At 58.5% G+C, this 12,090-nt stretch overlaps 4 protein-coding genes and 1 long non-coding RNA gene across 5 annotated transcripts; 3 read left to right on the forward strand and 2 right to left on the reverse strand.

The window, feature by feature from the left end:
- The first annotated feature begins 345 nt into the window (after positions 1-345).
- On the forward strand, positions 346-2,181 carry LOC105701867. Its single transcript, XM_012428993.1, has 6 exons — positions 346-630; positions 694-946; positions 1,018-1,153; positions 1,215-1,402; positions 1,467-1,613; positions 1,744-2,181. Exons 1-6 carry the CDS (start codon positions 464-466, stop codon positions 1,936-1,938), a joined length of 1,086 nt encoding a protein of 361 aa, XP_012284416.1. The 5' UTR covers positions 346-463; the 3' UTR covers positions 1,939-2,181.
- Positions 2,182-2,189: 8 nt separating this feature from the next.
- LOC105701865 (major royal jelly protein 1) lies at positions 2,190-4,000 on the reverse strand. The gene is made up of 3 exons (XM_012428990.1): positions 3,412-4,000; positions 2,932-3,346; positions 2,190-2,861 (listed from the first exon to the last, which is right to left on the reverse strand). The coding sequence occupies exons 1-3, from the start codon at positions 3,898-3,900 to the stop codon at positions 2,635-2,637; spliced, it is 1,131 nt and encodes a 376-aa protein (XP_012284413.1). The 5' UTR covers positions 3,901-4,000; the 3' UTR covers positions 2,190-2,634.
- A 435-nt stretch (positions 4,001-4,435) lies between these two features.
- LOC105701866 (protein yellow) lies at positions 4,436-5,932 on the forward strand. Its single transcript, XM_012428992.1, has 3 exons — positions 4,436-4,746; positions 4,817-5,075; positions 5,150-5,932. The coding sequence occupies exons 1-3, from the start codon at positions 4,511-4,513 to the stop codon at positions 5,771-5,773; spliced, it is 1,119 nt and encodes a 372-aa protein (XP_012284415.1). The 5' UTR covers positions 4,436-4,510; the 3' UTR covers positions 5,774-5,932.
- A 2,042-nt stretch (positions 5,933-7,974) lies between these two features.
- LOC105701826 lies at positions 7,975-10,498 on the reverse strand. Its single transcript, XR_001104255.2, has 2 exons — positions 10,415-10,498; positions 7,975-9,294 (listed from the first exon to the last, which is right to left on the reverse strand). It is a non-coding gene; the product is annotated as an uncharacterized LOC105701826 (long non-coding RNA).
- LOC105701823 (protein yellow) lies at positions 8,799-11,915 on the forward strand. Its single transcript, XM_012428925.2, has 6 exons — positions 8,799-8,879; positions 10,381-10,879; positions 10,951-11,053; positions 11,113-11,201; positions 11,294-11,586; positions 11,649-11,915. Exons 1-6 carry the CDS (start codon positions 8,875-8,877, stop codon positions 11,899-11,901), a joined length of 1,242 nt encoding a protein of 413 aa, XP_012284348.1. The 5' UTR covers positions 8,799-8,874; the 3' UTR covers positions 11,902-11,915.
- The last annotated feature ends 175 nt before the right edge of the window (positions 11,916-12,090 follow it).

Here is a 12,090-nt window from a genome sequence, read left to right on the forward strand (position 1 = left end):
GCATCGCAGTCTCTGCTGCCCTCGGTGGAGCATGCAGGTGGTTTGTCGCAACGAGAACTAAACAGGTTAAAGTTTCCTCGGGCAATTAAGAGATGGCGCCACGCATACCTTCGCAAGTTCGGTGGCAGGGTAATCGGCACTAATTTAATTTCTAAATGAACGTAGAAGGAAATTTGGGTAAATGACAATGAACCATTAATATAAAATTGAATCGTTATATTTTTATTTCCATTATCATAGGCACGGGAGGAGAACGTTTTTCGCGTGAAATTCGACCACCATGCATTTTCGTAAGAGCGGACGAGTTCCTTCCTAATTACGTACGCGCAGAGCCGGGAGCCGCGCTCCAGCCCCACCAGATTGCAAGAATGCATTCGGACTTGCTTGGCAAGCGAATCGCAGTCAACGCCCACGAGAGTCGGTGCGCCAATTAATCCCAGAGCGGGCCGATTTCGGTGTCGACATGGAAGGTAAACGTCGCGTTCTCCACCTAGTCCACCTGCTCGTCTGTCTCGTTCGGTTCCAGGCCTCGTCGGCGTTCTGGAACTTCTCGGAGGTGCAGCTCCCTCGGGACGTGCTCGTCTGGAGATTCGCGATCTGGAGGAACAGGGCATTCCTCGCTATTCCGAGGTGAGTGCCGACTTTACCTGGGGCGCGCATTCGGACGGCCGTCGAGCGGACACTCCTTTCCAGGTGGGAGAGAAATTCGACTTTTCGGCTGACCCTGGTGGAAGCCCCCTGGCCGGAGGAGGGACCTACCCCCGGGTCTGGACTCTCCGCCTTTCCGAATCCGGAGGTCCAGGTGGTCAACAGCGACTGCAGGAACCTGCACTCCGTGACGGGCCTCGCGGTCGACGCTCGGGGACGCCTTTGGGTGCTGGACGCCCCTCCGGGATCGTTCTGCCCCCCGAGGATCCTCCTCTACGACCTGAGGAAGAACGAGCAGGTCTCGCCGTGGTCTCGGTCTTGGTGTCGCCTTTGCTCCTGCTCCGTTAACTCGACCTTTCCCCTTCTCAGATCGGCGGCGTCGACCTGATCGGAGTGCCCTCGAAGGACATGCGATCTCTGGCGATCGACTCGGCGATCGGACCCTGGGGCGTCAGAGCCTACGCGGGAGATCCAGGGGACGAGACGATCGTCACCTACAGCCCGGGTATTTCCCAGAAAGTTTATATTCTCCCTGGAAGAACGCCGACTGGATTTCTCCTCTTCAGGGCAACGACGCTGGTGGAGGCTGAAGATGGTCCACGGGCCGAACGTCCCGCGAGTCTACAGTACCGAGATCGCGGTGTCGAGGAAGGTTCCGATCCTCTACTTGACCGGCTACCAGTCCCAGGATCTCTTCGGCATCGGCCTGGAGGAGCTGAGGAACGAGAAAGGGCCGCTCCCCGAGCTCGGGGAGGTTCGTAACTCCTGACTTCCTACGCGATCCGTCTCGTCGTTTCGATCCCATTTCTTTATTCCAGAAGTCCACGAGGGACGTGAACGCGACGTGGCTGGGCACCAAGATGGGCTCCTCCTCGGGGTTGATTTGCGACCTCAAGTTCGGCCTCCACTACTTCATGGTGACGGAGCGAGCGAGCGTCCGATGGGACACCCGACAGGAGCCTAAGGTGCGTCCTGACGACGACCGCGAGGAATGGACTCTTCGAACGACGTTCCTTCCTCGAGGAAATCCCGGGTTCCCTTTCTCTTCCGGGCCGACGAAACCGGCTAAGCGATTCCCTCGGGTCTCTCTTCCAGGCGGAGAGCCACTCGGTCCTCCTGCAGAAGGAGGACGTCCCCTGCCTGACGGACTACGAGATGGACTCGCAGAAGAGCATCTGGGGCCTGGTGAACTCGGCCTGCCCCCTCGCCGGGAAGCCCCCCGGGAAGAGACCGCTCCTCAAGGCGCGCACCGTCCGGGTCTACAAGTACAATCCGTTCGTCGGCCGATAGCCCGCGTAGTTCCCGATCGACCGGAGCTGGTTTACGCAAGTTCTTCCCAAGAACCGGGTTTCGAAAGCCACGTAACGGCCGGCCGACCCTGGCCGTTCGTTACGAAACCCCGACACCGATCGCCGCCTCGAACGGCTACCCCCTTTGCGAGGCGATTTTCGAAGCCCCCCAATTTGTCCTAAGCCTCTATCCGCAATAAAAATCGACGTTGTCAGGAAATGCAACGAAGACTCGGAGCTTGAAGATACAATTGATTTATTGACGCGCCAAACGACTCGGCACCGCTCCGCCCGTCAGCCGTCGACGCGGTCGAGGGACTCGCGAAACGGGAGTCGTTTCCTCGGAGGCACGCCGGTCGACGCTCGATCCAGCACTTACTTCGGCACTGGTAATTATTTGTCCAGCAAGTTCGGCCGCGTTCGCGTCGCGTCGAGTCCGCCGTTGGTAGCCGGCTCGACGTGGACTCCGTTAAACGAATCCGCTTAAATTGGCTAAAGCGATCGGCTCGGCCGGGTCCTCCTCGAGGCGCGCTCGGAGGACTCGAGCTTTCCGATTGTCGCTCAAAAGCACCCTCGAAGAGGAAAGAAAGAGAGAGAGAGGAAGAGAGTCCCTCTTCGGGGTTTACCTTCCCAACTTCGAGAGAAGCTGCCTTCCGGGAGAGAGGGGGACGGGAAGGGAGGGAGAGAGGTCCTTCGCCTAGTCCTCGGCGGACTTCACCAGGGGGTGAAGCGACACCGAGGCGCCGGAGCAGCCGACGGAGTTCTGGATGTAGTCGTGGAAGTTGCTCTCGATTACCCACATCAGTCTCTTGTAACCGGGGACGACTTGGGTCGGAAGTCGGCACTCGTTGCCCTTCTGCACCAGCAGGAAGTTCTCGGGCCTGAAGGCGGTTCCGGTGTTCCACATGTAGACGTCGGCTTGCCCTGAAACGGAGGAGAGGTTGGAATCGAGGGTGTCCGCGCCCCTGGGGCGAGACGACGAGGACCCGCTTACCCTTGTATCTGAAGAAGAGGGCGCAGCCGTTGTCGGAGCCGAGGAGCACCATCTTGTTGGGCTTGGGTCCCACGTCGACGACCGAGCCGCTGGCGGATCCCCTCCTCAGGTTGGCGGCCTTGATGCTGAAGAGCCGGCTGGAGCCCAGGTAGGTGAAGTAGAGGACCGGAGTGCCGCACTGCTTCCTGACGAGGGCGATGTAGAGGACGTCTCGGCGGGCGCATCCCAGGACGACGGCCTTGGGGAGGACCACCCGGAACCCGCGGTCGGCCGTCGCGTCGTACACGAGGATGGACCTGTTTCCGGCGTCGGACACGTACAGGTAGACCTTCCCGTCCTCGGAATAGTCCACCTGCAGGTACTGCAGACGGGAGGCGGAGCTGACCAGGCCGCTCAGGTCGACGATCTTCACCACCTAAAACGCCGCCAAAAGGGATCGGTTTGGAACCAGGTCCTCGGAGGGGGTCGCGTTTCCCTTACCTTGCCGGTTCTGACGTTGACGGCGACCACCTTCGGGGGGCACCTCCTCACCGGCTGCTCCAGAGTGTTGACGATGCCCGCGTCGAGGACCCAGAGGATGTCCTGGACGTCCAGGACGATGTCGACGGCGCTCTGCAGGGCGTTGCAGTTGCCCTCCTCCTGGATGGGCCAGCAGGGGAAGGGCGAGATGACGGGGGTGCCCTTGCTCTTCAGGCTGACGGCTCCCAGGGTGAACGGCACCCCGGGCTTGTAGCGCGGCATCGCCACGATGGCCTCGTCCTTGAAGATCTGCGTCCTGGTGGCGATGATGTTCCTGGGGACGTAGCGGCCGCTCATCTCGTAGATGTTCTTGGTGCTGCCGCAGGGCCAGTCCAGCTGGGCCCCGCCCAGGTTGAAGGTCAGGTCGGGCAGGAGTTGCCGGTCGCAGGGTCCGGCCGCGGCCACGCCGGCCGCGGCGGCCATCGCGACTATGCAGAGCAGCCTCTTCATCCTGCTCCTCCTGGAGAACCCTCGGCTTCCGGTTCCACGAGGGGTCGACTGACGGGACGGATCGAACGACCGCTGCCCGAAGAACGAATGTGCGAATCTTCTCGCGACCTCCGCCGGTATATATAGCGGCCTCCGGTCTGCGGGATGTTTAGATTTCGCAATCGGTCGCCCCTCGACTCGCACCCGGGGTTTCGCAAAATTCGAGGCGGAAGAGCGACTCGCGACTCCGCGCGGAACAACGGGAAGTGGATTCCGCGCGCGGCGGTTTCGACATTGGCGAGAATCGCGCGGTCTCTCGAGGCCGTCGAAATTTGGCGATCCGGAAGTCGGAGGTGGCGACTGGCCCCTCTCCCAGGACCGAGAGCGTACCCCGTTCCGAAAAATCCGCTTTGGAATGCGCTTTATTTTCTAGAGGCCGAAGCGGATGGTTGCGACACCGGTGGAGTCCGTCCGGAGGGAGGAAGGAAGACGGCGCGGGTGTTTTGGCGATCGTTTCGCAAACCCGGGCGGCGCGGATGCATATATAAAATGTCGGCTCGCGGAAAAGTCGCAGTCTGGTCCACGGTCCTGGGGTGAGTCCTGAGATCTCGATCCTAAGTCGCCCGGGAAGATGCTGACCTACCTGGCGGTGGCCCTGGCCGTCGCCGCGCCCCTCGGCTGGGCCCACGACTGTTCGGCCCCGACCGGGAGCGGGAAGGGCCCCACCCAGTGGACGGGGGGCGCCTTCGACTGGCCCTGCGCCACCACCAAGAGCATGTTCAAAAACGGCGGTCGCTACATCCCGAAGAACGTCATCGCCACCCGAGGGGCGATCTTCAAGGACGACGCCATCGTGGCGCTGCCCAGGTACGCGGGATCTCGGTCGAGGAGCTCTCCTCCGAGGGCGGCCTCCAGCTGATCCTCGATCGGTCCGCAGGTACAAGCCGGGAGTGCCGGCGACCCTGGCGAAGGTGTCCCTCAAGTGCAAGAGCGGCAGCCAGGCCCTCCTCTCGGCCTTCCCGTGCTGGTCCCTGCAGGAGGAGGGCAGCTGCAACGCCCTGCAGAACGTCGTCGACACCTTCCTGGACCCGCAGGACGTTCTCTGGGTCCTGGACACGGGAGTGGTCAACGTCCTCGACGAGCCCGTTCGTAAGTGCCCGCCGAAGGTCGTCGCCATCAACATGAAGACTGGAAAGGTAAGCGACGCGTTTCTCCGCGACTCTCGAGCGCCGTCGAACGGAGTCTTGCAGCCTTTCGCCGGAAATTTCAGCTGGTCAAGACGGTGGACCTGAGCGGCCTGGCCACCCCGGCTTCCCGTCTGCAGTACCTGGCGGCCGACTACAGCCTGGACGGCAGAGTCTTCGTCTACGTCTCCGACGCCGCCACGCGGTCCATCCTCGTGTACGACGTGACCTCGGGCCGCGGGTACCGCGTGGTCCTGCCGAAGGCCGTGACCCTGGGCTGCAGCCGCAGGGACGTTCTCTACCTGGCTCTCCTGCGTCGCCCCGACGGCACCAGCTGCCTCGTCTTCACGTACCTCTGCGGCTCGAGGATCTTCTCCATCAAGACCGAGTACCTGCAGAACGGCTCGGCCGCCGGGAAGGTGCACGACCTCGGGCCCAAGCCCAAGAAGATGGTCCTCCTGGGGACCGACAACGGCAGCGCCCTCTTCTTCAGGTACGAGGGCCAGTCCGACGTCTACCGGTGGGACGCCACTACCTGCTATAGCCCGGCCAACTTCCAACCGGTGTGGAAGGGCAACGACTGCTCCCTGCCCACGGCCGTCATCCCCGACTACAAGAGGGGCAGGATGCGCGTCCTGGAGTCCAACTTCCCCGACTTCATCCAGGGCACGGTCGGCTGCGGCGCCAACCAGGCCCTCAGCCTGATGTAGACTCCCGAACGGCCCTTCCTCGGGCTGGACGCGCCTCCGAGGTCCACCTTCGCCCTGGCCGGGAGCGGGGCGGAGGAAGTCGACCCCGCCACCCCGGAGAGGAGGGCCCGGACCGGAGGGAGGAGACTCCGACGAAGCTAGAAAAAAAAATAAATAATTTAACCCTTTTCTCGTGCGCCCTTCTTTTCGTTGCCTTCCAAAAAAAAAAAAAAAGAATCGCGACCCGGACGCGGTGCCTCGCCTTCCGCGGAAGGAATTCGCTCCGAAGAAATCCACTTCGGGAGTCGGACTCGGTTCGGGGACGCCGGGAAGGTATTTCCTCCGGGAGAACCTGGAGAAACTGGCGCGCGAGTAGAGCCGTATATCGTTCTCGGTACCTTTTACTCGCTCCACTCGGAATAACGGCGGCGAACGATCGACGTATCGCGAGGTGCGGAGAGACATTGCGACGATTCTCGCCAAGCCGTATCCGCGCTGAAACGAGATGCGGGAAAGCCCGCGGAAAAAATCTTTACGTAAGCCTTGGAAAGTTCGAGCGGCGTCGAAAGAAAAGGCGCGAAGAAAGCCGCGTAACCACGGAGGGACCCACGAGCACGAACGACGTTTTCTCGGGGTTCCGAATCCCCGGGAATAAGTCCGCGAGGTGCGTCCATCGTTGTCTCGGCGCCGATCGCGAGAGAGAAGGAGAGTCCGCTCTTTCGCTTTCGGCCCTTGGAACGGAGGCGGAGGTCTCTCGCGTGCCGATCGACTCTCTCTTTCTCGGGACACACCCGGGTAACATTCGTCGCACGCCTTTGCTCTCGTTACGGTGTCCCGTTGAGAACGGGCCGGTTTATAAACGATCGCGCGATTAGGCCACCGGGCCTTGGAAATTGCTCGGACTCGCTCCTTTCAGGGAGAGTTTAACGCGCGCGGTCGGACCTCTATCGCTATACGCACCATCTCCGGGTGAGAAACCGGGAGGGCGTTCGAATTCGACTCTCGTTCCTCCTTCCTTCGCATTAGAAATAGGTAGAAATCGACCGATCGACGCGCGACAACGGGCGCATTTCCCGAAAACTTACGCTCGCCGATCGACTCGCGATGGCCTCGCGAGTGCGCAACAAATGAATTCGATATCGATGAACTTTATCGCCTCGATCGGCCGACGCTCCGGTCTTTTTAGGTCGGCTAAAATCGCGCTTTCCCTTCCTGGGCGCCGTCGAAGTCATCGAGCGGCTCCACGGAAACCCAATGGAAATTCCCAGGGGAACGGACTTGCACCCAGGTCCCGACTTAGCGCACACACGAGGGAGCCGTTCCTCTAAAAAATCCGCAGCGGTTCCGGCAGGCATTGGACGTGTCGGGAAATACCTGGTGGTAGTCAGTCCGATGGCGAAGGCGAACGACTGTAGGATTGTTAAAAAGGGACTCGGACTTTCGATCGTCCGCGCCAAGGATCCGATGCCAAGGACACCCGCGGACCAGTTACGCCGCACCGGCAGGAATCGACGAACCCCTCGGAACGGATCGATCGCTAAAAACCGACAAAAGGTCGGATATGGTATCCAAAGTATCCGCGACGTAACGAGTTAGTTGCAAAACGAGTGCGCCACAATGGCGACTAGCCGGAATGGACTTCGAATCGAGAGTCGGATTTGCAAATGGCGTGGGAAACGCCGGGCGTAATCCCGATCGGCATTGTGTCCGGAGCGGAAGTCGACAGGAACCGACGACCGACTCCCCCTAATTGTCTCGCTTTGTGCCAATTTGCCGCACTCGCGAGAATGATTTCCCTTCGAGGAAACGCCCCGGGGGTTAAGCGCGATACTTCGACGTTTTCGGTTTCTGTCCAAACAATTGCGCAACGGACGACGGGTTTTTCCGGAGCGTGCGAGAACGGAACATTTCTTTCCCCGCGTCTTTCCCAAGTGACTTCTATGGCGAAAGAAGAAAGCGATCGGCGCCGTATCCGAGACCCTTCCGGTCTTCGTTTCGTTCCTTCGGGAGATTTCGCCACGTCGATTCGCCTTTCTTTACGTAACTTAATCAATTAAAAGTCCACCCGAGGAAACCGCTCCTTCGACCGAGCTCTATATTTATTTAACTCTAATCACAGTATTAGCCGATAGGAATAAATCCCGATATAAAAAAAAGCGAGCGTTACGTCGCGCGATAACTCGCGCGTGCTTTGGAAAGGAGATTGGTATTGATATTAATAATTAGGGGTGTCATTATATTCACTGCCGGCCTGACGTTTTGATACGCAGATCTCGGCCGATACACGGCTTAATTGCCAATAGAAAGTAATCGTTTTTAAAGAGCCGAGATCGACTTATTTCGCCCACGCTCCGTTCGCTCGCTAGAAAATGGCCGCACCGTTTGCACCAAATGAGAAGGTGGTTAATGGTATCCGGGAAAAAAAGCTGTCCCCATAACCGGTCCGATCGCATAAGGTCCGTCCAATATCTGACCGACCTAGACCCGCCTTTCCTTGGCCCGATGGTCTTGAACTCCTGGAGATCTTCGGCGACGCGACCGACGTCGGTCGCTCGTTAAAGTCTCCGAGCTGGACATAGATACGATCTAGGCCGCGCTATTCCGCGTGACCGAATGTCAACTTTCTACAATAATTACGCACGATACGGAAAAAGCGTTCCGCGCGAACGTAATTCAGCGCACCGTGCGTGATTTTTCGCCGTCTCGGGCGGTCCTTATAAACTACCGCGTTAATTACGAGCGAACAGAACACGCGTCGGGAACGGTTTTCTCCGTCTGACTTGCGTCGACGCGGAACGTACGATTCTACCCCCGGTCGAGTTTTCTGGGAGAGGGTACGCGCCGCGGCTTCTACGTACGTATATGAACCTCCAACGCGTGTGCTCTACGCGTACATACTCCCGTGAACGCGCCTACGATCTCATAGGGAGAACCTCGCGAACTATAGGTGCAGTCGTCTCCCGTCTCTCGGAGACCCAACTTCCAAGTCGAAGACTAGGAGGCCAAATCGGTTCCCCCGGTCTGTAGAAACGAGTCGTTCTCCACGGCGCGATACGGCTCGACGACGTACGTTGCGAACGAAGAAGTGCTCCTCTTCGGTCCGATCTCCCAATATCGTGGAAATGAGGTGAGATCGCCGGCAATTATCCGACCTCTGTGCTCCGGGAAAGCGTACCATTCGATCTTCCTCGTGAAGTATAAAAGGTTTCGGGAGGCGATGTCCGCCGCAAAGGAAGGATCTCCTCTCCGAGTAGTCGGCAAAAGAGCAGCTCGTTGTCTCACGCTTCACCTTCCAATAAATTTCCGAACGTAGATTCTTGGCCTCTGGATTTAATTGCGAGTCGAGGTTGACCGATAATTAATTACCGCCGATATATCGATCCACATCCTGACGGATCAAAGAAAATCCCTGGTCGCTGTCGAGTCCATTACACGCTCGTTAGGAGTGCAATTTCATCTATCGGGGCTCGGGTAAGAGTGACGCATCGATCGCGGCAAATTGATCATATTTAACATCTCGGGTGGAGGTCCCCATAAAACACCTGTAAACGGTATAAAAAGTTAGGCGGGACAAAAAGGAGCGAGTGACTCGCCGAACGACCGGCTGAATGACGGTTCATAACCGAAGGCACGACGCTGCTCGGAGGGGAAGGACTTTCCCGAAGGAAGCCCCCTTTTCCTCGGTTTTCTTGCCCCAGGACGACGCGCCCAAACGAGGTGTCCAACCCCCGGATTTTTCTCTTCGTTTCTTTTTAACCCGAGCACGTCGAAAGAGACGGCCGATGCAGCCGGTGCGAGGCTTTGCTTAAAAAACATTTCCGAAGCCGTCTCGTTGTTTCGCGAACGCTTCGCTTCGTTATTTTCCAAATAACGTCCGCTCGAGATAGTGAATCACGGCCGAGTCGATCGCAAGTTCGGTTTCGCGCTGCAAAGAGGCGGATAAAAAAGAATGGACATATCAAAGATTGCTCGTCCTGGAGCGTGGAATTTTTTTAAACCGCACCTTACAAAATTTCTTCCGAGGAACTATCCGTCCAATTTTTCTCTCACGCTCCGGTAGAGCAAAATAATAAGGGAAGGACTGCAACGAATTTATGCGACGCGTTATACGAGAAGCGAAATAACTTTCTTCGAGTTACGCATCGATCGAGTTACGCATCGAACGATTTAAGAAGGATCGCGTTACGATTTCAACGAGTCGCATTTACGAGCCTAGAATTACATCGGCCTCCGCTAATGCTCCGACATATCGAATCGCTCGAGAAATCGCTGCGGGGGTTTTATTGTACACATTCCGGCCCAGCGATCTCGATCGTCGAGAAATATCGCCGGGAGCGATCGATCTCGTAGGCGAGTAGAAACGAGATCACCTGGCCGATTTCCGGCGCCGAACGACGAGGGTCTGCCGTTTGAGTCATTATGCAAATATAATTGAATACTCGACGGTAATGAACGTTTTCGAGGTGGCCCCCGTTTTCCGTTATTGCCCATAAATTGTACGATCGATCGGGCACGGGGAAAAGCATCGAAATCTCTCGCTCCCCCTGAAAGTGATTGAATAAAATGACATTTCGCAAGATCCGCGGACGCGAATTCGAGATAAGAATTTATTCCCCCGGCACTTCCAGGGAGAGTTTAGGAGCGATCCTGCTGGCAACGTACCTGGCGATCGCGAAGTCGGAACTGCTGGAGACGGTGGCGCAGTGGCCTCTCCTGGACTTCGCCCTGCCGTACGATCCAGCGTACCTGGACCAGTTCAGGCCGGAAAACGTCGTTCCCACGGGAATCGAGATAGCATGGCGTCGAATTTTCATCGCGACTCCCAGGTTGAGGGCCGGGGTCCCCGCGACTCTGAGCTACATCCCCAGGGACCTTCCTCTGGGCAGCAGCCCTCAGCTCCAGGCCTATCCCTCCTGGGACTGGCATCCGGCCGGCAAGGGCGACACCAACTGTTCCGGCCTGGTGTCCGTCTACAGGATACGAGCCGACCGGTGCAACAGGCTCTGGGTCCTGGACAGCGGGGTGCAGACGTCCATCGACGACTTCCAGCCCGTCTGTCCTCCCAAGCTGCTCGTCTTCGACCTGCAGACCGATCAGCTGGTCAGACGGATCACCTTCCAACGCGAGGTAGGCCGGATCGCCACGTGGCTCCCGAAGCCTGCAACGAGTTGCATTAGTCATCCACCCTTGACTCGTAGGTCTTGAAGCCCAATACCTTGTTGACGAACCTGGTGATCGATGACACCTCCGCGACGACCTGCGATGACGTCTTCGTTTACATGTCCGACACGACCGGTCCAGGTACGTCTCCGGCTGCGGCGCGCCCGGGAAATAATAAACTCGACGCGATCCTTTTCCAGGGCTCCTCGTGTTCGACGGAGAGACCGACAGGAGCTGGAGGGTCCTCCACGCCTCCATGTTCCCCGACCCCGACTACGCTACGTACCAGGTTAGCTTGCCTCTAAAGGAGAAAAATTGGAGGGCTATCTCTCCCTTCGCGAACGGATACGGGTCGGTGAAGAGGCTCCGTTGAAATTTCAGATCGGCGGAGACACCTTCGAGCTCTTCGATGGAGTCGTCGGATTAGCCTTCTCCCCTCGTCTCGGGATTCTGTACTACCAGCCCCTGGCGACGGATCGGCTCTTCAGCGTGCCGACCTCGGCTCTTCAGGCCGGTCCTCCGCCCTTCGGAGAACAGCTGCCGGTTACCCTGGTGGGCAGGAAGTCCAGTCAGGGCATGGGACTGGCCGTGGACCCCAGGGACGACACGATTATCTTCTCTCCTCTCTCCGAAACCGCCGTTGCCGCCTGGCAGCCGCAGACCAACGACCAGAGGTAAGTTCTTGAGCGAGCGGCCGAGTAAACGGGGAGTAAACCGCTCCTCTCGCCCCCTCCAGGATCATCGCGTACAGTCCGGAGCAGTTGCAATTCACGGCCGAGGTCAGATGGGTGGAGCGGGACCACGGCAACGTCTGGACCCTGGCCTCGAGGTTCCAAAAGTTCTTCAAACGTCAGGTCGACAACCGGGAGATCAACATCAGGATCCTGAAGATCCGACCCGAGGAGCAGGCCCCGGCACCCGCCTCCCTCTACCGCCAGATAGACGCTCACTTCCCCCGTAACCTCTACAACAACACCCTGGCCTTGTGAGGACCGTGCCTCCTCGAGGGAGACGGGCCGAATTTTATTAGAGGAAGAGCCACGCGAACATCCCTTGGGCCGTCCTTCGCGGACGCGTTTCGTAGACGGGATCGTAGACTTTCTTGAATTTTTTTTTTCCGAGCCTCCACGAGGCATCCATTGGAACTTCCCCGGGCAGAGAATCTCCCTTTTTGTCGA

Source organism: Orussus abietinus, unplaced genomic scaffold (assembly GCF_000612105.2).
Source record: "Orussus abietinus isolate OABI.00-Male unplaced genomic scaffold, Oabi_2.0 scaffold24, whole genome shotgun sequence".
In the NCBI taxonomy this organism is placed as follows: Eukaryota; Metazoa; Arthropoda; class Insecta; order Hymenoptera; family Orussidae; genus Orussus; species Orussus abietinus.